We start from the raw sequence: 22,923 nt of genomic DNA on the forward strand, positions 1-22,923 counted from the left end.
TCTTCACTGTTTTCTCTCTATGGGACTCCTTGAGTCCGTTTTGCAGGCGAACGTGGGGGAAAACGGCGTGCATGGAGGAGGTCAGTCCTGAGACGTGCGGCGGCTGGGGTCTTGCTGGTGGCTGCTATGCGGCTAGGGTTTTGATTTTTGATTTGGCTAAAAATTTGTTAAGCTTTGGGCTTGCTGGGCTGTTGGTATTTTTTGGGCTTGTAATTAGGGTTAATATTTGGGCCATACGGGTTGTTGGGTTTGGTATATTTATTTGGGCCCGGGCATATTTGGGTTTGTACATACGCAAATTGGGACCGCGAACTTCCCTTGCGAGACCTCCTAACGAACCCCCACTACAAGACCTGCACGCACCCAACTGGTGGGGCCCAACCAATTCGCGGGTAAGCGACCTAGATTTTATCTGGGTTTCGGATTGGTGATCATAAATATATAACAATTCTCAATAATAAGCTACGCAAAATACAAAATTAAAAAAAAGAAAAACATGACTTCCATAGAATTATAATGTATACCATTTACAATATAAAATTATAATGTCTTAAATACACATAAAAAAATTCAAACATTATATAAAAAAATAACACATATCTAAAAGAACATGTTTTTTTATTTTTTATTTTCTTACTTCGTCATGATCAAACAAAATATAAAATATTTAAAAAAACATCATACTATCCTTCAAATCATATTTAATGAACTGAAAATTAATCATTTACAATGTTAAATTGAGCTTTAATGTGCAATTCATATCCCATTTATTTATTGTTATGGATAACTATCATAGATAAGCTAAAATCAAATTTAACGAAAAATTAGAAGTTTTAATAATTGATGCTTAAATTACCTTTCAAATCATTTTCTTCTTCTTATGCTTAGCAACTTTTAAAGCAAATAATCCCAATTCCAAACTTAAAAAACAAAAAAATAAAATTATCAGCAAAAATTTTAAAATTGAACTAGGGATTGAATCAATTAGATCACCCAATATTCAATCTGATTAATTCAACCGACAATAATTTATCCATCCTTTTGTCCTCTTAGGCCGAACAATCCAAATTTTAAAGTATTTACTCATCTCGTTTCTCACTTCCATCTTTTTCTTCTCCAGCATCTCATCTCATCACTTTTCTTTACTTTTATTTATCACTTCCTTCTTCATCTTTCATCTCCCTTTATATTTTTTTTATTTGAACTTTGCTTCATGCCTCTTCATCAATCCTTCACAATAGGTTTTTTTTTTTTTTTCAAAATCTTTCACAATTTCACTCTTTACTTATTATATTCTTTCTCATAAGGTTCTGATTTTCTTTCTTTTAATTTTAATTTTTTTGTTGTTGGGTCATTGGGTTCGATAAAGCTGGGCACAAAATGAATAAATTATTAGGTCAAATATATGAAAAATAAAACAAAATTCCAAAAAACTATAGAACTCGGTTTAAATAGTTTTGGTTTCCTGTTTAATCCAAAGACAGTTCAACATCACTAATAAAATTAATTAAACACATTCCTTCCTGTTAATCTCCCTTCAACCCTCATCCCTTTCCAATTTTCAAAATTTTGTAAGATCAAACTCATGGTTGTATTTCATTAAAAATTAAAATGGAGGAGTATGTAACCTAAAAGACAAAAGTGCTTGAAACTACGTCTAAAGAATCTTCATAAATTCTGAATCGGATCAATGTTTATCATCAAAATTACATGGCTTAAAACATTACAATTGTATAAGCTTAGTGTTGATGGATTGACTATGGTGCGTAAGTTTATCACTACATTCTACATCTAATCACACTTCCCTCCTTCCATTCTTCAATCTTTACTGCTGTAATGCTATCATGCCTGCATAGTACAGTTCTGCCTACTGAAAATTAAAAACTCATACCTTCAAAGCGCTGGCAGGTGCCGACTCCTGACGCATCTCCTTTTTCCGGCAACCTCCTTCTCATACCAATAGACACTGAATTCTTGTTGTGTGATTATACACTCATCGGTCAGCTGTAAAAAGTTGCTTTGATATCCTACGCTTTATCTGTTGAGATAAAATTCGAAGGATACTTGAATTGATATTAATTACAATATGCCAATTTACATGACAATCAAACTACAGCATCGGTCTGTCTTCTTGTCAATCGTGCATATAGACCATTTTTGTGGAGAAGTTCGTTATGACTGCCCATCTGCAAGTTTGGAAGACAATTGTTTAAGAACAGCAATTCTCAATGCAAGCATATGCTTTTCTTAACACCTACATATATACTAAAGTTTTGATATTAAAGACCCAAGAAAATTATATTGTCTTCAAGAAAAAAACCAACCTCGGCAATTTGACCACCATCCATCACCACAATTCTGTCAGCAGCTTGAATTGTAGAAAGTCTGTAGATAAAGCATGATAAGACTTTTATACTCACTGTTAAGTCTTGGAAAAAGATGATACCTGAAAGCTTACCGGTGAGCAATTACTATGACGGTTCTTCTAGATGACAAATCACTTCTGACAGAACGAAGCACACCCTGGATAAGGTGACATGTGAAACATTAAGGGTAAGAAACAAGTGGCTCCACAAGTTCCATGCTCAACCTCCTAATTGGAAAAAAGAATATAAAGAATGGAGTCGGATATTGGTATTTATAACAATGGCTACCTTAACATTGTGTTCACTCTCTGCATCCAATGCACTGGTTGCTTCATCAAGGATGAGAATTGTAGGGTCTCTAAGAATGGCTCGAGCAATGGCAATTCTCTGCTTTTGTCCCCCACTGAGCAGATCATCATCAACAAGTGTGTTATACCCATTGGGGAGTAATGTGATGAAGTCATGGGCATATGCCAGCTTGGCAGCCCATTCAACATCCTCTTGCTTTATGTTTCTGGTACATCCGTATTTAATGTTGGAACTAATGTCCATGCGGAAAAGTTTTGGTTCCTGTAACGAAAGAACATATTAATGAGGTAAGATCCACCAAAATTTACTGAAATTCAATCCTGGAACTAAATGGAGGACCTGTCCCACATATCCTATTCTTCCCCTCAACCACATGGTGTCCAGTTCGTTAAGAGGGACACCATCAATTAAAATCTGCAAAAAGAGGTGTAAATATAGCATAAGATTCAATTACAGATACTGGAAACAAAATTGCTGAGATGTAAGCAGAAAATACAAAATAGATGGCTACAAAACACTATGCTGTATGAAAGTTCCGAGCAGCATATGTCCAACACCGACTGCTCAGAGGTAAATTGAATAGGATGAAGATCAAAACACTTCTACCTGACCATTTGTTGGCTCATAGAGACGGAGCAAAAGATTCACCATCGTACTTTTCCCGCTACCACTGAGACCAACCTAATCAAGATCAAGTACATAGAAAATTATTCCTCATAATCGGTGAGGAAGTGATGAAAATTTGCAAGAGCAACACTTACTATTGCAACAACTTCACCAGGATGAACCGATAAATTTATATGCTGCAGGACTGGTACCTGTTAAAATTATCTATACTATTAATTGTTTCCACATAACTATAGTAACACATTTACAAAGATATAGACATTCATGCACCAAAAATTTATGTACATAGTCTTGGGGTTAAAGGAGACCAAATAAAAGGGATTAAAAGTCTCAATTATTTTGAATCAGGCAATCCAAGGTATACCACAATGAAATTTACCACATAAAGGGGGGGGAGGAGAGAGGAAAGTGCCACAGAGCTGTAAATGCTTAAATAGGAAAAGGTGTGCTTTACCATTTTCACATTTTTCCACTTTTATCTGGATTCTCAAGAAAAATGGAGATAAGGTTGTCTAAACCTTCCATGTAAATAGCATGGGAGACAAAAGCCAAAGAAAAATAGCATTCTTTGCTTGAGAAGCATCTTAGGAAAGAGCTTCAATCATAGTAATCTCCTAAGGATGTAGGAAAAACTCTTCTGGAAAGATGCTTTCTGTGAAAAAATGCAGCTGAAAGCCTGAAACAGTACATCATCTCCTTTGAATTGTTCTTAGACAAGACAATGTCCATAGTGGTGGCAGTTATATTTTTGGTTTTCAGTTTGAGAGGATTCTATGGCATGGAAATGGTATGCACTTATGTAAGAGAAAATAAACATATAATATAAATTAAGTCCTCTCTCTATATGTATATTTCTTGGAGTGAAAGGGGCAAAAGGGGGCATTTGAGGGAGGACAGTTTTTCTCTTGAAAATAAAAACTAAAAGAAGAAAGTTGCATCCACCGCTTGCAAGTGGCATTTGAGGGAGGACAGTTTTTCTCTTGAAAATAAAAACTAAAAGAAGAAAGTTGCATCCACCGCTTGCAAGTGGCATATCTGGTTCCAGGACCATGTAATCCACTAAAATAATAGATAATATCAACAGTATCAAAAGAAAGGTGTTACTTGGAGTACTTGTGATACTAAGGACGACATACCATTTCTCTTGAAAGATATTGAAAAGATACATTTACAAATTCTATATGCCCTTGCAGCTTTTGCAGTGCCATTCCTATAACAGAGCAAAATCGAATGTGATACAAGTTAAATGAAAGAAATATCTGCCATTGAAGAAAACTTCTTCTGAAAGGAGTATTTAATTAATAATTAAAGAGAATGTTCCTCACAAGATTAAGGTTCTCTTTAATTTTGATAAAGGGAAAGAATGATGTAGAACAATAAAAACTGCTCTCTCTACAGACATATATGTCACCCACTGATAAGTAACATGCTTAAGAATGATATCAAACCTTTCATCTAAAACCTTTGTGAATTAAAATCAAATTTGAAGTACCATATGCCAATATAAAGAACATATCTTACTGTGTACAACAACACATCCCTTAATCTCAGAGCCACGCAAGGTACATCAAAAGAAGTACTATATTCAACCAAGTAACTACATGCGGGAGCATTTACCTACTCTTTATATAAATAACAGGTTAACATAACATTAAAGTTCCAGCGATTACAGGTTTGCAGTTAAAACTCTACAATCTTCACAATGATGGAGTGCTATATATCACAGGAAAGTGAATGAAGGAACATTTCAGAAAAATATGCTATGAATTGTCTATCAAAGTTAATAAAATTCTTGCCTTCTGATATGAATTGGTCACTAGGCAGAAGATCCATCAATTGGAAGACCTTTTCACTTGCTCCAACAGACTGCATCAGTGATGATACATTATCCCCAACCCACCATGTTGAATAGATTAGCCATTCACTGTATAGTATAAACTTTGTAAGTTTCTCTGCTGTTATATGACCAGCAAGAATATACATCCCTCCAACAAGCACAGCGATAATCTATAGAGAAAAAAGAGGAAAATTCAATAACCAAAGGAGTATATTACTATTTTCTTTCATTTACGATATTATACTTGTTTAGAAAGGCCAGAGCCATGAGTTGCAAACCTGAGTTGCATGGTAAAGAGTGTTGAAGGTCAAATTCCAAACTCCATAAGCAGCACTTTGTCGCAAGCTTACCTCAGCCAGTTTATCCAGCCAATGGTTGTACCTATTAATCATAAACAGATCAAACCTTTTTCCATATGCTATCAAAGGAAAAGACCAAAAGCAATGACATTGACAAGAACTCCAGTAGAATAATTTACCTTTTCAGTTCTTGCTTCTCTGTTCCATAAACGCGAACAGTTCTCATTAAGGAAAATGTCTCCTGAGCTACCTATGAAATAAATAGTAAAGAATCTTTCACCCTAATGCGAAAAATTGGGGAAAAAATACATGATGTAAACTAAAAAGAAAGTTTCTATTAAATACCTCATTGGCAGAAGCAGCATATTCTTGGATCAATTTTGCCGTCTTTTTCTGGTACCTATAGAAGAGGACAAAATATATTTTTCTCAGAAAATGACTACACTCAGACAATAGTCAAACCAACCATATATCTGAAAATCAAGAAAGAAGAAAACTGTCACTTTATATTTTAGTAAGTCAAAATCCTCAGTTTGAATCAAAGGTTTGTTGTTTGTCTGTCTTTCTTTTCTTTTCTTTTAGAATCCAAACACATTTTGTTGTGGATGCTTAGTAGTTGCTAGGTGAGACTCTTAGGAGAAATTTGTTAGGTAGGACTCTTAGAATAAAGTTGTTTTAGGACTCTTAAAATAGATGTTGTGTTTGGTAGTGCTTTAATTACTGTAATCTCTACTTAAAAGGGGAGATTAAGAAAAAAAAAAGTCAAAATTTATCAAAACTCTACTAAGAGATTTGGTCTCTCTCTAACGAGAGCTAAAGGTTTCAGTCTCACTTTGATGAGTTGAACTATCAATCCCAAATTCATGGTTGTAACAATTTGGTGTTTAAAGCCAACAATTCTTGGAAATGGCAGAGCAATGGTTGGTGTTATGAATCGAAACAGAAAACAGGAAATAGAAAGGGAAGAAGAAGAATAGAAAGCAAAGAGAGGAGAGGAGAGAAATCACAGAGATGAAGAAGAAGATAGAAATCGAGAGAAAAGAAGCAAACAAAACATATTCATTTCATAACCTCCCCTCTGTTATAGACTAAGTTAAAAAAAGGGAAAAAGAGGTGAAGTTGCACCAGATTCAGTTAGCAGCTGTTACTACAGCTGTAAACAGGAGGGATTGAAACACATCGTTTCATCACGTTTCCACTCAATCCAGCCCACTAAAATATAAGTAAAAATGTTATTTTTTCCTAATCTTAATTTTGCCCCATAACAGTTGGAAAAGTGGGGAGCAGACATACGCAAGAAGCTCAAGAATATGCAAACAAAGATAGAACAGATGATTGATTGTACAATGCAGCATGTAACCAACATATTGCAGAAACTAAAACACACTGTATAACTAAATCTGTGGTAGATCAAAAATAACTTTATGGTAGATACAAAAGTAACCCTCTAACTGAACAAAATCAAACCATGGCAGCCTCTACTAATCTCTATTTCTTATGCCATGCATCAACCCCTCCTTAACCCATCTCGACAAAAACCATCACAGTCACAGCCAACTTCGTTCCTTGTCTTATTCATTAACCCCCCGTAAACGCATATCCAGCAATCCATCCTTTTCTCTAAATCCAAGAAACCTTCAACTCTATGTCGAAAAAGTTAATGAATCTAAACTTGCTAGTGTATTTTTGAAAATTGCAAATGCTGGTAAGAAGTTTGTAAAAGGTATTGAAATAGTGAAAGAATGATGAGCTTATTCATACCTTGGTAAGTATTTATAGTGGTTACCATGCTCATTAAACCACAAAGCAGAGATAAAGAGATAAAGAAAAAGATAACAGCAAGAAATCAAAACAGGATAGTTGTTTTTGTTGCGGAATAAGTCAATGACTGTTATAGTTGTTGTTGTTGTGGACTAAGTGGCTGTTATTAGTTAGATTCAATGGTGCTGATAAATGAGAATAAATTTGTGAAGGTCCATGACCCCTTCAATTTTAACAGTTAGCAATAGAAGGAATAATGGTGCGGTAGTGGTTGTTTTATAGAGTAAAAAATGACCTTTGATCCTAATACAAGGATTATAGATGGATGTGCAAGCATTGGATAACTGCCAATCACTCTTAAGCTCTTTTCCAATAAGTATTGTTGTGGACACTTAGAAGTTCTTCGGTAGGACTCTTGAGAGAATTTGTTAGGTAGGAATCTTAAAATAGAAGTTGTGGAAGTAGGACTTTATTTACTTTCTTTAATTATTGTAATCTCTATTTAAAGGGATGATAAATAAAACAAAGGTACGTTGACTTTTATCAAATAAACAAGATTTGGGTTTCTCTCAAACAAGTCCTAAAGGTTTCAGTCTCCCTTTAATGAGATGAACTATTAATCCCAAATTCACGGTTGTAACACATTTTTAGTTAAACTGTCTCTTCCTCGAACCCTCTAAAACCTACCGTGTGACTTTGCAACATCTAATTAACATTAATAGCATTCAGATATATCCTCTACTCCGCTATTTTCTTTAATTTCCTTCATATGCATCCATTTAATCATAATTACTACCTTTTATGATATATTTTAAGTAAACTAGCTTCAATTTAAAGTGAGGATACTCTAAAAATCTTACATGCCATAGACAGTCATAATTGCTGCTAGACTAGAGCATATCACCAACGTACATACACCAAGTGGCCATGACAAAATCAGCAAGTAGATCAAGGCACCTGTCCCCTAAAAGAAGAATGAAATGCTGATGAGATTCCCACCATTCCAGCAAAGTCAAACAGATTAATTATTTGATCAATGACAAACCTGAAGAACATTCCGCATAATAAGATTAAGATCATTCCCAATCACACGGGACACTTGTTGACAATCTGAACCAAGCCTACTTGTTAAATCACCAACTGTTTCACCATCAAAAAAGGATATTTCCTGCACAAAATATGATGCGAAAACTAAAGGTATATACCTGTATGCCTAACAGCAAGCAAACATTTGAAGAAAGTAGAGTTTTTATATATTCAGAACCTGAAGAAGAAGAGACGAATACAGTGTTTCTCTCATTCGCTTAACCTGTTGATATTACATGAACAAGTCAGGCTTAAGTCACTCCAAGGAAAGAAATGTTGATCATCACTAAATACACACTCAAAAATGGAAATTAAAAATTGAATAATGGTTCCCATGAAACACCCCCAAACACAGGGCCCTATGTGAAAACCAGACAAGGCATCGGAGATTAAACAGTAAAAGCATGATAAGAAACTCACCAGGATCATATTTGCAATGCCAAAGCAGCATCCTCGCAGACCACTGAAATTCAAGCAAACACAGCAAAGCCTAAGCAGCTGTTACCTTTTCCTTCATGAAAGCTCAAATTCCAATAAAAATAGTTAAAACTTTTACAATCACTGGAAACTAAGCAATGGTGAATCCTTTCAAGCATCAATACAGGCAAACAATTAAAGGAAAAAAATCATTGACTAATAGAAGCATGACTTCAGATTAGCTTAGTTGCGACCACAAGAAAAGGAGAATCCCATGTTTAGTATTGCAACTTAATATAGAAGGGAGATTTGACCATACTAGATTTTGACCTGCATATTCCTGCAGTAACACATATCATAATCAGATGGCGTACATTCCTGTGGAACACTGCTATTTCATGACTCTGTGCCGAAAATATTGTTGCGGTCAAGTAATGCGGGATAGATATTTCCGAAAGCTGAACCAATACATGCACCAAACAGTTGATCAGAAAACAAAAACTAAAAATCTCACCGGAAACTAAAGTTATAATTTCAACAAACAAGATAATAACTAATAAATTATCAGAAATCATTAACCACAATGGGTCTTACAGCAGCCACAATAAGGGTAGAAAAAGCAGCGAAAATGACCAAGCGATCTTTAGCAATCAATTGCCACATTCGACTAAGCGCCCTCCAAACCGTCACTGGTTTGGCCATGAATTTAATCTCCACATCATCGGAGAAGCTCCACCAGCTCCCTCCTGGTAAAACCGATCGAAGAAAATCAATCCATTTCCGAATTCTGTCTCGCAACTCGACATTCTCTACGGAATGCTCTTCCTCAAAATGATCTAGATTCGTCTCTAGCGAGAATCCGTTAATCGAAGACGATTTTAAAGGAGCTAAGCGATGGCTAATCCTCTTAAAACAAATCGAGACCTCAGGACTCCTGGAAAATCGGAGAGTCCGGCGGTTAACGAAATGAAACAGTCGCTGGTAATGAGCCGAAGAACGATAGCCAGGATGTAACTTCGCGTTGCAGCAAAGAGGAAGCGCCATTGGACGGAGTAATAATGGAGGGAGTTTGTTTGGGGATAAAGCTAAATGTTTTAAAATCTTTAGCTTCTGGCCCATGTGCACTTGCCAAGAAACGCCTCCGATTTTAAGGCAGGGGAAATAAATGACAATTCATAATTGTCACAAATTCTCGCGCGTGCTTACATTTCTGGAAGTGCGCGCGTTGGAAGATTTTTTTCCTGTTTTGTTATGAACGTTTTCTGTGAAGTGGATGGTCTCGTCGTGTTGAATGCCACACCGTTAGATCCGCCCCAATAAAACGACAGCGTTGCCTGGAGTACATGGGAGAGATTATTTCCGATGACGTGTTTGAACGGATTAAGCTTTTTGGTCTCCACACACGACACTCGTCTTACGTAGTAACGTAGCGCCCCGTTAACATTCTTTTGACGGTATCACCCTCATGGATTTCATATATTATCTTCAAACATTATTAAAATTTAACGCGAATGGAAGGATAATTTAGTCATTAAGATAGAAAGAAACAACCTTCTAAAAATATCTTCACGTTCACGGCCCGGTACATATTATTACCCTTCTTTTCTCTCTCTCGGGATCGGACTCCAGCCATGGCTGTGGTTCTTGGAAATTTGGCTTTGTTACTAGACGTGACGTCTGCGAGGACCGTTACGACGGACCGAAAATCTCGTCCCTTGGCGATCGACGTCGTTTTGAACCTGCAGAAGAGGGATCCTCATTTCTCCCACGTTTCTCTTCCCAACAAGAGCCAACTCGACTACTGGGACGGGGAGAATCGGGCACCCCGGGCCGTGGCTCGTGGCAAAGCGAATTCGAAAGTAAAGGCGGTGGATTTTGACGCGGCGTCCAGTGACGACGATGAAAACGGCAACGGATTTGAGGAGGAAGAGGAGGAGTACGATTGGGAGAACGAAATGAGGAAGAGAGTTAAAGAAATTGAGGAGATGAGGGAATTGGAGAAGAAAGCAGAGGAGCTGCAGAGTAAAGCGGAAGCAGAGGAAACTGAAGGTGAAGATGAAGGTGCAGATAGAGAAGAAACCGAGGAGGAAAAGAGGATGAGAGTGAGAAAAGAGCTCGAAAAGGTTTTGCCTTCGTCTCTCTTCCCTTGCTACATAAATAGAACTAATCCTCTACTTCTTTTTTCGGTTTTCGTTCCAATTTTGTATTAGAGATTCAAAGTTTAAAATTTTTTAATCAGATATAGATGCCTGTGTGAGAACAGGTGGCTAAGGAACAGGCAGAGAGGAGAGCTACAGCACAATTGATGTTCGAATTGGGCCAAAAGGCTTACGGAAAAGGCATGTACGGACGTGCCATTGAATTTCTTGAAGGTGCTCTCACGATCATTCCCAGGCCAACATTATTTGGCGGTGAGGTTGGTTGATACTTGATATTACCCTATAAGATAAGGCGGAAATTTGAGGAACTTCGATGGCCCTGTATTGAAATCCATGTTTGAACCAAACCCCCCCCCCCCTCGGCCCCAAAAAAAAAATAAAAAATAAAAAAAATTGCCAAAGACTAATAGACTCTTTTTTTTTTCGCCCTTTTTCGGGTATCAGATTCAAATATGGCTGGCTATGGCTTATGAGGCGAATAACCGCCATGCGGACTGCATTGCTCTGTACCAGCAATTAGAGAAGAAGCACCCTAGTGTGAGCATTCGACGGCAAGCTGCTGAACTCCGCTACATTTTGCAAGCACCCAAACTCAAGATATCCCAGGAAGAGATGGTTACAATACCGCTGATTGGTTCTAGTTACGACAGGTATATGCTTTTGGCCTTTTGGATATATATAAAATAATGGTGCAATAGACTTTAATAACACTTGCTTTTATGATGATTGACCAGCAGTTCATTTCAGTTCTCTTTTTGCATCTAAACTGGAATATTTTAGTTGTTGCCCTGTTGTTTTGCGATTAAGCTTCTGCACATATTTTAATTCTCAGCCAGTCTCATCTGTTCAACTGGCAATGGCGTCTGATACTATTGAGTTCTGAGAATATTATAGGGGTTCTAGTCCATGTCCGTACTTCATAGGTTCTAGATACTTTATGAACATATAACGATTAAATGGAAGCAAGAACGTTCTTTTTGTAGGCTATCTTTTTTTACCACTAACTATATATAAATATGCATTACTTCAAAACGTTCAGCTATGCAGCGACATGGACTGACAAGTACAAGGACAAAGATCAGAAGACAAGCGGATCAACAACCAATCAGCTTCCCTCCTCCAGAGACTTTCTGGCTGATTTTCTGGTGTGGCGACCTCCTGTTGGACTGGAGAAGAACAGAGCATTTTGGGTTGCTTTGACTTTATGGTTTGGCTTGGTGGGAGCTGCCGTTTTACTACAAAGATGAATCATCCAGAACGGACTCCATAATTATTGTTGTTGTTGGATTATGATATATGTTCATTTAATTATTTATCGTGCCTTGTTAATTTAATGTCAATAATGTATGTATAAAGCAAAAGGATGTGTTCCTTAATGATTTACAAGCACACTTGAGATCTGTCATCTATGGCTGGATATCGAATTGGGTATGGTTATTTCTTTGTACAAACAATTCCTTACTACGAAACCATAAACAAGTCCAAGCGAAAGGATGTGTTCCGTAATGATTTACAGGCACCTTTTCCCCCTTTGTCAAATGATGGAACTCCATACTCTTTTTGACTCGATAATAGTTTGATAAAAAAATATTTCAATTGAAATCACCCTCTTAGCACTGATTAATCACTTCGGACATCCTAATATAAATATTTTATTTGATTTGTTCTTTTATTCCAATTACTTTTAGGACATACGAATTTGATGCTTGTCAACTTTTATTCCGGTCGGTTCAATAATTTATTTTGATTTTTATAAACTATAACACTGTAAATTGGTTATATATACATTAAAAATAATTGTCTGAATAGGAAAAGGTGGATTTGAGCATGTTGAAGTGTATTATTCTCTTATTTAAAAATTAGGAAGAAAAATATTATTATGTATAAAATACATAGAACCAATTAAAATGTAAAATTAAATCATACAATACACTGCAAATAAAAAACTGAAAAACCAATCAAAATCTACCTTCACTCATGTTGGGGCATGAATGTAAGAATATTTTACTTTGATTGGAATTTAAAATAAATTTTTTATGTATAATTTCTTGGTTGAAGAGTGTACTTCTCATTTGATAGATCCTAAAAAGGCATGAAATTATGGTGGTTTGTTCCACACTGATTTCGGTTATTTTAATTGATGCGCATTATTCTAGTGTTAAAACGAAATATTAAATGATTCTTTTCGTATTAATAAAAATTTCGATTTATCTCAATTGTAGTGACCTGTTTTGACTAATTTTAATCATATCGGATAGAACATGGAACACCGACCGATGCGCCAAATAATATTAAAAAAATGAAAAATGTTAATTTTTTTATAGTTTGCTTTGTTTGAAACTTTGAAAAATCAACACTTGCATTAACCAATAACAATATCAACTACCTTGCATGAAACTATGTTGTGCAAAGCTTAAACACGTGGACTTTTTATGCACAGAACACTTAACAAATCTGTCCAACAAGTTCCAATTTCACAAAGCAATTGATTTATATATGTCTCATAAAGAAACTGAGAGTACACGTGGTCACATGCACCAATTCTGGCATGCTACTTTTCTTATGGTGCGGAAGAGATTATAATAATCTCATGATTGGTTTTAGGCATACTTTAATATTTGGTTGAGGATTGTTTGAATTCACAGTCAAAACACAACAACGTCTAGTATCTGTCTCACTCAAAGCACAAATATTTTTTGAAAAAAAATATTATTATAGATATCACAAATCAGCTTAATTTTTAAAATTTTAATTTTCCGCTGTGATTGAAAATCGTTTTTCTAAATCGGATTTTTCCAACAATACATGTATGTTCATATAATGAATATTGTTAGGAAGGAAACTCGTGAAGAACTCTTGTAGATAGTCACATCCATTGTTTATATATACATCATATCTATAAATTCTACATTCTATACTTATGATTCTACACGGCAGGACTTCATTCTCCACGTAATTTCATGTTGCGAAGGCCTACTGTAGCGTGGTCTACCAATGATTTTTTATTGCAAGCCTCTCCTTATGCATCTGGGAGTAAGACCATAATTACCACATTTCATAAGCCTCTCCACGCGTCTGGGAGCAGGGTCATCATTACCACATTCCATAAGCCTCTTCCCATGCGTCTGGGAGTAGGGCCTTTATTACCTTCCATAAGTTTGCCTCCTATTATGTGTTTGGGAGCAGGGTCACCTTATTACCTTTCATAAGTCTCCCTCTATGAGTTTGGGAGTAGGGTCATTTCATTACCTTCCATAAGCGTCCTCCCATCGCCTAGATGGTCACTCAGTGACTGACTATCCACTTGCCTCATATCACTTTCTAGAAGTGACCGTCTATTTTTAACCACCTAATCGGGGACATTCGCTATTAATGAATATGCTCTCCTTGAGGAAGAGACCACCCACGAATCATTGTACCTCCAGTCGAACTATAAATCAAAGTTTTTAGGAATTTCAAAATGGAAGCACTTCCTCATACTTTCCTTTCATCAAGGATGGATCTTCTCCTTATAAATTGTTCAAACTGACCACTAGTTATTTTATTTGCAACAATTACTGGACGAGGAGACATTCTATGAATGGTCTCGAGGCATAGTCATTTTATAACCTACCTTTCAAATGAAGGATTATTGATATATCCCTACCTCAATTTAGACCCGATTGGGCTTGGGCCCTCGCCTCTCCTATAAATTTCCCAATATGCCATTTAGTAGGGGACTCGTTTTCACTCCCAAAATCTTAACACATTAAGTTCACGTTTGGTTGGATGGAATAGCTATTCCATTCCGCCTTAATTCCACACGCTACAGTAAAGCAGCCGTTTGGTTCACCGTTTGTGATTCCACGGAATTGCTATTACATGGGCATTCCCTTATCTCACGGAATTGCTATTACAGGGGTTGGGGGTCTGAATACCTATTCAACGCCCCACCGTTTAGGTTTTTAGACCAAAATATCCTGCCTCTCTTTTCCCAAAATTCATCACTCCAGTTTCTTCCTCCCCAAATCAAACATCCATTCGCCTTCATCTTCATCTCCTACGTTTTCTTTTTTTTTTTTTCCGATTCCTTTTAGTTAAAGTTCATTCATCTTCATCTCCCAAATATTGTAAGTTCGGTTGAGACTTTTTCGCCTTCTTTTCCCCTTTCACCACGTTTTCTTATTCTTGTTTACACGAATTGAAATTATGATGTTTCCATTGGATGCGATTAAATCCGTAAGTACCAAAGAAAGTCGAGAACTCCTCATCAGGAAACTGCCTTTCCAAAGGTTACGGTTATGGTTATATAAGATAAGAATGTTTACATTTCATGAAGACGGACGATTAAACAAAAAATTGGTAGTGTGAGGAACATCCAAAAACCTTCTTATCTGTAAGCATATAGGCTTTAAATACTAGCCACCAGTAAAGAAGCTAAGTTGGAAAAGGGAAAAAGGAAAAAAAATCCATATGTTTTTCAAGGTGGTTCTCTTCTTGTTCTTTGGATTGTTTTTCGAATGGCTTGTGATTTCGATTCGTTGAGTTCTCTTTATTTGCATTTCTTTAAATTTTTTAATGATAAAATTGTGGGTTTTAATATTAAGAGGATGTTAACATGGAGTTTATGTTTTGGTTTCTGTATTGAATTAAGTTGATGTTTTTCTTTAGAGAATATTGATTAGTTAGGTGAGAGTCTATATTCAGGATTTAGGGTCTGTTTGATTACCAGTAAAATGTTTTCCGTAAAATGATTTCTGGAAAATGTTTTACTTTTCTCAAAAATGATTTATTGGAAAATATTTTCGGTGTTTGATTGAATCATGTAAAATATTTTCACAAGTGATTTCTGAAAATATTTTTCGAAAAGTTGTTTTACATATATTAATATATATTAATAAATTTTATATTTTAAATTATTTTTACATATATTGCAATGATTTATTTATAATAATACTCAATTATTAAGCTACAATATTAATCGTTATAAATTGAAAAAAACTAATATCAAATAAATTATTTGTAATTGTGTTAAAAAAACAAGTATTGAATAATTAAAAAACAAGTTACTAGAAAATCGATAAACAGAAGTAGTTTTCTACCGGAAATGAAGGAAGGAATGAAGGAGGCGATAGAGAGGAGAGCACGGAAAATGTCTTACGGAAATTGAAAAGGTAAGACATTTTCCCTAAAATGTAACTCATTTTCCCTTGTTTTGGAGTTCATTTTCCAAATGGAAAATGTTTTCCGCCAATCAAACGCTGTAAAAGTTGGAAATGATTTTTCGGAAAATCAATTCCGTCAATCAAACAGACCCTTAATCACGAATACTGCCTAGTAGTATGTGTGGATGCGGATTTGAGAGCGGATTTGAGAATTGCCTTCGTTTCTGTTTATGTATTATCACTATTGTTGTTGTTTAATCGGGCATGTAATGTAATGATGATAGTTTAGATCAATGTTACTTGGACTCGAATGTGATAGCCGGATATGTTTGTCCAACTGTGCTATTTTGTATAAAATGCTTCTTGGATTTTAAAATTTTTTATTGTTTCCTTACAGTTTATATGCTCTGATTTTTTTGTTAGACTTTCTGCTTTTGTGTTTCCTCAGTAAGAACTTTTACTAGTTTGTTTCCAATGTTTTCTTGTAGCTTTACATGGAGACCATCCAGGATCTCCTTGATCCGGCAAATGATAATATATATTCAACCATGTTACTGCAGGTACATGTTAAGAGATCAGTCTTGGGAGAAGAAGTTGCCATTCCAAGTGAATCAGACAAGTCTTCTCACTTTTTTAAACCTCCAAAGCCTCTTGTCCGGAAAAGCAAGCTAGTATTGGTAGATTTGGCAGGCTCAGAGCGTGTTCAAAAGTCAGGTGCTTATATTTTCTTCCCCTCCAATGGCAAATCGGTTGCATGCTGCATATCAAAGAGCATTTTCATTTTTTGCCACATAAGATTTTTAAGCATTGCATCTCATATATATATCTTTGGCAAAGAAATTATATTTCCTATCCAACCTATATATACCTGTATACTTTCTTAATGCTAGTGCTGGCGTTACTTATGAGTTGGATCCGGTTGGTAGATGATGAGTTTGATTCTCTTTGCTTCTGGCAGGAAGTGAGGGACACATGTTAGAAGAAGCTAAGTTTATTAACCTGTCACTGAGTGCTTTGGGAAAGTGTATTAATGCTTTAGCAGAGAATAGCGCTCATGTGCCCATTCGTGATTCAAAACTTACGAGGCTACTCAGAGATTCTTTCGGAGGTAAGTCATCTTTTATGTTAATTTAAGTTGGCATGTGCCTGGGCTACATTTTAACCTAACTAAGCTATTATGGCGAAGATGTTTATGATCTAAATTTTTATATATTTCTTTAGGAGTTTTATATCTGGAGTTGAATATTTTTGAGTTATTATGAGATAGATTCTATGTATTGCAGGTACTGCCAAGACCTCATTAATTGTGACAATTGGCCCTTCCCCACGACATCGAGGAGAGACTACAAGTACGATATTGTTTGGTCAAAGGGTGAGTTCTTACACCAAAATGGGCTCAAACTATAATCTATCATGTGTTTGCTATAAGTAATATCTGCTTTCAAACAACTCATGATTATAAAGTGAAGGCACTGGGAAAGATGCATCCTAGTTATATTTAAGCTTCTCTTCGTTGTTTGACACTTTTCTTTCATCTGTCCATTTCTTCATGTCTCGTGTAACATAGTCTCTAAATTATGTAAAAGTAAGATGCTATTACCTTGCTAACTCCATTATGCCCCGGCAATGAAGGTGGAGAATATGTTGAGAATAAAGGACGAGTTTGATTATAAAAGTTTGGCTAAAAGGCTTGAAATACAACTGGACAAGCTCGTTGCAGAAAATGAAAGGCAACAGAAGGCTTTTGATGACGAAGTTGAAAGAATAAACTTAGAAGCACAAAACCGTGTCTCTGAGGTTGAGAGAAATTTCACAGATGCCTTAGAGGTTACTTCAGCAATTCATCACTCCCCCTGATGCGCGATTCTATAACCTCATGTTTTTATATTTTCCATTATTCATTCTTAAACAGTTATTTGCTTGAGAATGTGATATATTGATATTGAACATCTGGTTGCTCCTTTTATAGAAGGAACGACTAAAGTGCCATATGGAATATATGGAATCAGTTAAAAAGCTGGAGGAAAGATGATAGAAAATCAACGGAAGCATCAGCATGATGGTAAATTGAGCCGCAGTTTTCATCGAAAAAGATCATTTTTTACCTCTAAATTTTGATTTTTTCGGTTTAAAATTAAATTTTGAAACATTCAAATCATTATTTTTCTTATTTATTTGAAGTAAACACGGATTTTTTTACGAATTGTTGCATTTATTTGAATCTTTTTGTACTTGTTACATTTATTTTTTAATCAATTAACTGGGTAAAATACCAAAAAAACCCTATTTTTTAAAATTTATCGAAATGGGCCCAGTTAATTGATTAAAAAATAAATGCAACAAGTGCAAAAATATTCAAAATTATTACCAACAAGATTTGAATCAAGGTACTAAGGAAAAAGCAAGCATCTTAACCAACTAAGCTAAACTAATTAATTGACATATTATAAAAATACTGTTATTATCTTAATTATATTACTTACGTTTTAATGATTTATCGGACCTATTCCATACACGTGTCAAATCAAAAAAAATAATACAACAATTCTGTAAAAAAAAATCGGTGTTTACTTCAAATAATAATGATTTGAATGTTTCAAAATTTAATTTTAAACCGAAAAATTAAAATTTAGAGGTAAAAAAGGATCTTTTTCGATGAAAATTGTAGCGGTTTGTCAGCGAGTAGATCTCGAAAAGTTATTCGAAATTAAAAAAAATCGTCTCAATCGGACAACCGAGCGAAATGTTATGGCCTTTCAAAGTTTTTCAAACTAAAAAACATAAACTGTTCATCCCACGTCAGCAAATCGCGTCCTAGAGGGAGCGGTTTGCTTCCACGTTAGCAACTCGCGCTGACGTGGACGCAATTTCCTAGCGCGTACCCTGACATCGGGCTGACGTGGACGTAATTTCGCAAAAAATAGACCATTCTGGTAAATAATTAAATAATGGGCAAATTTCGATAAATTAAAAAAAAAAGACTTTTATTGGTAAATTGCCTTAAAAAGTTTCTTCCATCAGTCAGGTTTTTGTCCCATACTGTGGCTATCACCTCTCAAAGCTATTTCTGCGAACTCAAGTTCAAACTTCTCTATTTCGCATGAGTTTATTGGAAGATGTGATTAATTCAAACTTTATTCTTATAGTGTTATCAATGTTTGAAATACGTATTTATGGCTTGTTGGTGATTTGTTTGGCATTCAACATAATGGTAAAAAGACTCTGTTTTTAATAATGGTGTACACATGTTAGTTGCATGATGGTCAAGTATAATTTCCTTGTACGAACTCAGTTGCCATTACTAGGTGGTGTACACAATAATTAAATACATAAAACTAATTAAATTATATATTTAATTAAAATAATTAAATTATTTTTAATATTTTTATTTTAATATTCCAATTTATTAAAATAAAATAATTAAATTATATATTTAATTATTAAATACCGCTTAATAATTACAAAGTCTTTAATTTTTTAATTAACAAAATATTGTTTTAATTAACTGTAATGAATATTAATAATAAATATGGAAACAAAAAATTTCAAATAAATCTTGAAATTACATTAAATTTTAATTTGATGTAGAATGTGATTTAAAATTTTATTTTGGTGCAATTGTATAAATATAATTTTAATTTTAATTCAATATATAGATGAAATTTTAATTTTAGCTCAATTATACATATACCTACAAAGCATCAACATAATAACATGATCAAAGATTTTGAAGACGAAGAATTTATGCAAATTGCTCTAGACTATTTTCAAAATTTGTTCACCTCACAAGGATAGTCTAATTCTACTTTATTGGCGGAAAACATGCGGGCCATTGGCGAACAAATCAGTAGGAGTATTGCCTCCGATGTAATAGTTCAATAAAAATCAGAAGAATTCCAGATCATCCAATAAAAAGCTATAAATTTATATCCAACCTTATGTGAAATAGAAGGTTTAACTGTGGATGAGCGCTATCGAGCATTGAGCAAAATTCCAGATCATCCAACGTAAATGCTCATTTTCTTTAGTTTACTTTCTGATGTATGGTTGGAATGGGTCAGAAGATTTTTTGCTAACCATTTAAAATCGTGGTTCTGTTGATGATATTTTGGGGACTTTTTGTGTTTCTAACATATGTATTATGACATAAAAACTAATGAAGTCGTGTAACCTTTTTGTTAATATATGAATATTTATGTTTATGCAAAATTTTATTCTTAAGTTATTTATTACTTCTAATATTTTTTTAATTGTAGAATAATTAAATTATTTGTTTCATTAATGATATTTTAGCACATTAAATATGTATTATGGTTTAAAAATAATAAAGTAGGTTATATATATATTTTTATATTATTATATATTATGATTTTAGTAAATTCATATAAGAATAATTATATTAAGAATTTTATTAAATTATATATTTTTATTAAATTATATTTAATAATAATTATGTTAAAATATGATTAAAATATTTATTATTTATATTAATAATCTTATTATAATTTAATAACAATAACAATAACAATAATCTTCTACCTTTAAAAAAAATTCAGCTAAGGGTATTCTAGTCATTTTAGCTTTTTTCCTTATGCTATTACAACATCATTCCATTCAACCAAACACAAGAATACTATTACAGTTCTATTCTATTCCATTCAACCAAACAATTGAATTACTATTACTGCTCTATTCCATTACACATCTATTCCATTACACCTCTATTCCATTACGGCGAACCAAACGTGCCCTAAGTATTCATCCTTAGTCCATCTACTTGTCTAGTGAACCAGCCTTCTTTGACACTGTTCCCTCTTTAACAACTTTTGTGTATTATTTTAGTTTATACTGATTTTTCACTTTAATCCTTGATATTTTTACCCCAATCAATACTTTAAAAAATATTTTCGGGTGACCAAAATGAAAGCGACCTAAAAGTTAGGTGACCAAAATGAAATGTAAATATGATGTGACATGTACAATTAACTATCGTTAGAGATTTAACGCTTGGGTGACTAAAATGATAATACCCTAAAAGTTAGATGACCAAATTACAAAGATTTCATTCTGAGTGATAAAAATGAAAACATCTTAAAATTTGAGTAACCAACTAAGTAGTTTACCCTATAAAAATTATAACTAATATAAACAAGGTTTGGTGGTGCTCAAGCTCAACACCATATGACACACTAAAATATCTAAAATATATACAAAATATGACATAAATACCCAAAGATATATATTTCATTTTTTCTGCTTATACACTCCCAAACCTTGTCAATATTTAGGTGACTTAGTAGCTAGTCATGCTCATGTAACACAAATTTTAATTTGCCAAAATTTATAAAACTACAAAATAATTTAAGCACGATACATGCTAATCTACCTCCTTAAAGCCCATCAATCAACATATTCAGCCAAAAGCCCATTCATTAGGGCCGAACCACAGCCATAAATTATCCACAACCCTAGAGTAAGGGCAAATCCGGAAACGAAAAACTCCTCTCCAAAATATAATTCGCAGAAAACCCTAGTTTCATTTACACCTCTCTCGGCCGCTCTTAACCCTTCGTCCTCACAACTTCCATACCCATACGAAAATGACAACCCGCTTCAAGAAGAACCGCAAGAAGCGCGGCCACGTCAGCGCTGGTCACGGACGTATTGGTAAGCATAGGAAGCATCCTGGAGGTCGCGGAAACGCCGGAGGCATGCACCACCACAGGATCCTCTTTGACAAATATCACCCTGGGTATTTCGGTAAAGTCGGTATGAGGTACTTCCACAAGCTCCGCAACAAGTTTTACTGCCCCATTGTCAACATCGACAAGCTCTGGTCTCTCGTCCCACAAGACGTGAAGGCAAAAGCCAACAAGGACGCCGCGCCGATGATCGACGTGACCCAGTTCGGGTACTTTAAGGTCCTTGGAAAGGGTGTTTTGCCCGAGGACCAACCGATCGTGGTTAAGGCTAAGTTGGTGTCCAAGACAGCTGAAAAGAAGATTAAGGAGGCTGGTGGTGCTGTTGTGCTCACCGCCTAGGTTAGCTTTTCTGTTTTTGTGGTTTTTGGATTTGAATGACATTTCTGTTATATTATTATCTTATGTTGTTTGGAGTTGATCTTGAAATGAGATTTTCAATTTATTTTGGTCAATTATATATCAAGTTTGCGACGATTTGGGTTATTATGTTTGTTTTGTTGTGTTTTACGTTGTTGAATGTTGTTGGTTTAGTCTTAATGACTTGGTTTAAACAGACTTGTGTTTACCCTGCCCTTTATTGCACCTTTCTTTGTCTTCCTCATATGATATCAAATCTAAATGTACTTGTCCAAGTTTGTTCGGTTTGGCTCTGCTCGTGATATGATTTGAAGTTTGTAGGCAAAATGTGCAGAGCAAGAGATGAAGCCTTTAAATTTTTTTTAACCATTTTGTAATCGTATCTTTCAACCACAGAAACCTGCACCCAAGTTCAGTGATTAGTACTTGGCATTAGCGACAGTAGGTCTAATATAAATCATCTCAAAAATGACATTTTGCACTATCGTCCTTGATTCTTTCCACACCAATTCCCTCCCAGTTCATCCAATTCCATTAAATTTCCTCTTAGACAGAGAACTACCTTAACACCCATACCGCAATTGAAGTCCATTACGAGACACATTGGAACGCCAAAGACATGGTAACACCCGATGTTAACAGAAGCAACAAGAGCTTGCCATTCAGCTTCCTCCCCTGCCCCTGCCGCCAACATTTGCATGCTTTGTTACCCTCTATAATTTCTGGAATGTATGTTTGTCAACAAAATCCATTGAAAATAAGCTCCTTGGCAGCTTCTTTAGCTTGCGAAATGGTTGTAAATGAGTCTGGGTATTTGTCACGAAAGATAAGAAGAATAGCCACTATACCAAGAGCGATG

General features: G+C 35.0%; 4 protein-coding genes across 5 annotated transcripts; 3 read left to right on the forward strand and 1 right to left on the reverse strand.

Moving 5' to 3' along the window:
- Nucleotides 1–1,642: 1,642 nt before the first annotated feature.
- LOC105785802 (ABC transporter B family member 26, chloroplastic) lies at nt 1,643–10,139 on the reverse strand. 2 transcript variants are annotated; one of them, XM_012611965.2, is made up of 18 exons: nt 9,297–10,139; nt 9,033–9,160; nt 8,706–8,748; nt 8,464–8,508; nt 8,245–8,367; nt 8,060–8,163; nt 5,784–5,838; nt 5,618–5,688; nt 5,418–5,520; nt 5,099–5,309; nt 4,439–4,512; nt 3,437–3,493; nt 3,282–3,356; nt 3,015–3,089; nt 2,655–2,936; nt 2,459–2,523; nt 2,325–2,385; nt 1,643–2,186 (listed from the first exon to the last, which is right to left on the reverse strand). In XM_012611965.2, the coding sequence occupies exons 1-18, from the start codon at nt 9,819–9,821 to the stop codon at nt 2,106–2,108; spliced, it is 2,178 nt and encodes a 725-aa protein (XP_012467419.1). In that variant the 5' UTR covers nt 9,822–10,139; the 3' UTR covers nt 1,643–2,105. The 2 variants fall into 2 exon arrangements, with proteins under 2 accessions (XP_012467419.1, XP_052489740.1); XM_052633780.1 differs by having other exon boundaries at nt 9,022–9,160; nt 9,297–9,446.
- Nucleotides 10,140–10,281: 142 nt separating this feature from the next.
- On the forward strand, nt 10,282–12,315 carry LOC105785803 (uncharacterized). Its single transcript, XM_012611967.2, has 4 exons — nt 10,282–10,825; nt 10,966–11,118; nt 11,306–11,511; nt 11,901–12,315. The coding sequence occupies exons 1-4, from the start codon at nt 10,334–10,336 to the stop codon at nt 12,106–12,108; spliced, it is 1,059 nt and encodes a 352-aa protein (XP_012467421.1). The 5' UTR covers nt 10,282–10,333; the 3' UTR covers nt 12,109–12,315.
- A 4,154-nt stretch (nt 12,316–16,469) lies between these two features.
- Nucleotides 16,470–18,061, forward strand: LOC105787012 (kinesin-like protein KIN-UB). The gene is made up of 5 exons (XM_012613478.2): nt 16,470–16,719; nt 16,964–17,113; nt 17,289–17,377; nt 17,638–17,832; nt 17,975–18,061. The coding sequence occupies exons 1-5, from the start codon at nt 16,500–16,502 to the stop codon at nt 18,035–18,037; spliced, it is 717 nt and encodes a 238-aa protein (XP_012468932.1). The 5' UTR covers nt 16,470–16,499; the 3' UTR covers nt 18,038–18,061.
- Nucleotides 18,062–21,527: 3,466 nt separating this feature from the next.
- On the forward strand, nt 21,528–22,190 carry LOC105785804 (60S ribosomal protein L27a-3). The gene has a single exon (XM_012611969.2). The coding sequence runs from the start codon at nt 21,606–21,608 to the stop codon at nt 22,044–22,046; it is 441 nt and encodes a 146-aa protein (XP_012467423.1). The 5' UTR covers nt 21,528–21,605; the 3' UTR covers nt 22,047–22,190.
- Nucleotides 22,191–22,923: the final 733 nt, after the last annotated feature.

This window comes from Gossypium raimondii, chromosome 1 (genome assembly GCF_025698545.1).
Source record: "Gossypium raimondii isolate GPD5lz chromosome 1, ASM2569854v1, whole genome shotgun sequence".
Lineage (NCBI taxonomy): Eukaryota > Viridiplantae > Streptophyta > Magnoliopsida > Malvales > Malvaceae > Gossypium > Gossypium raimondii.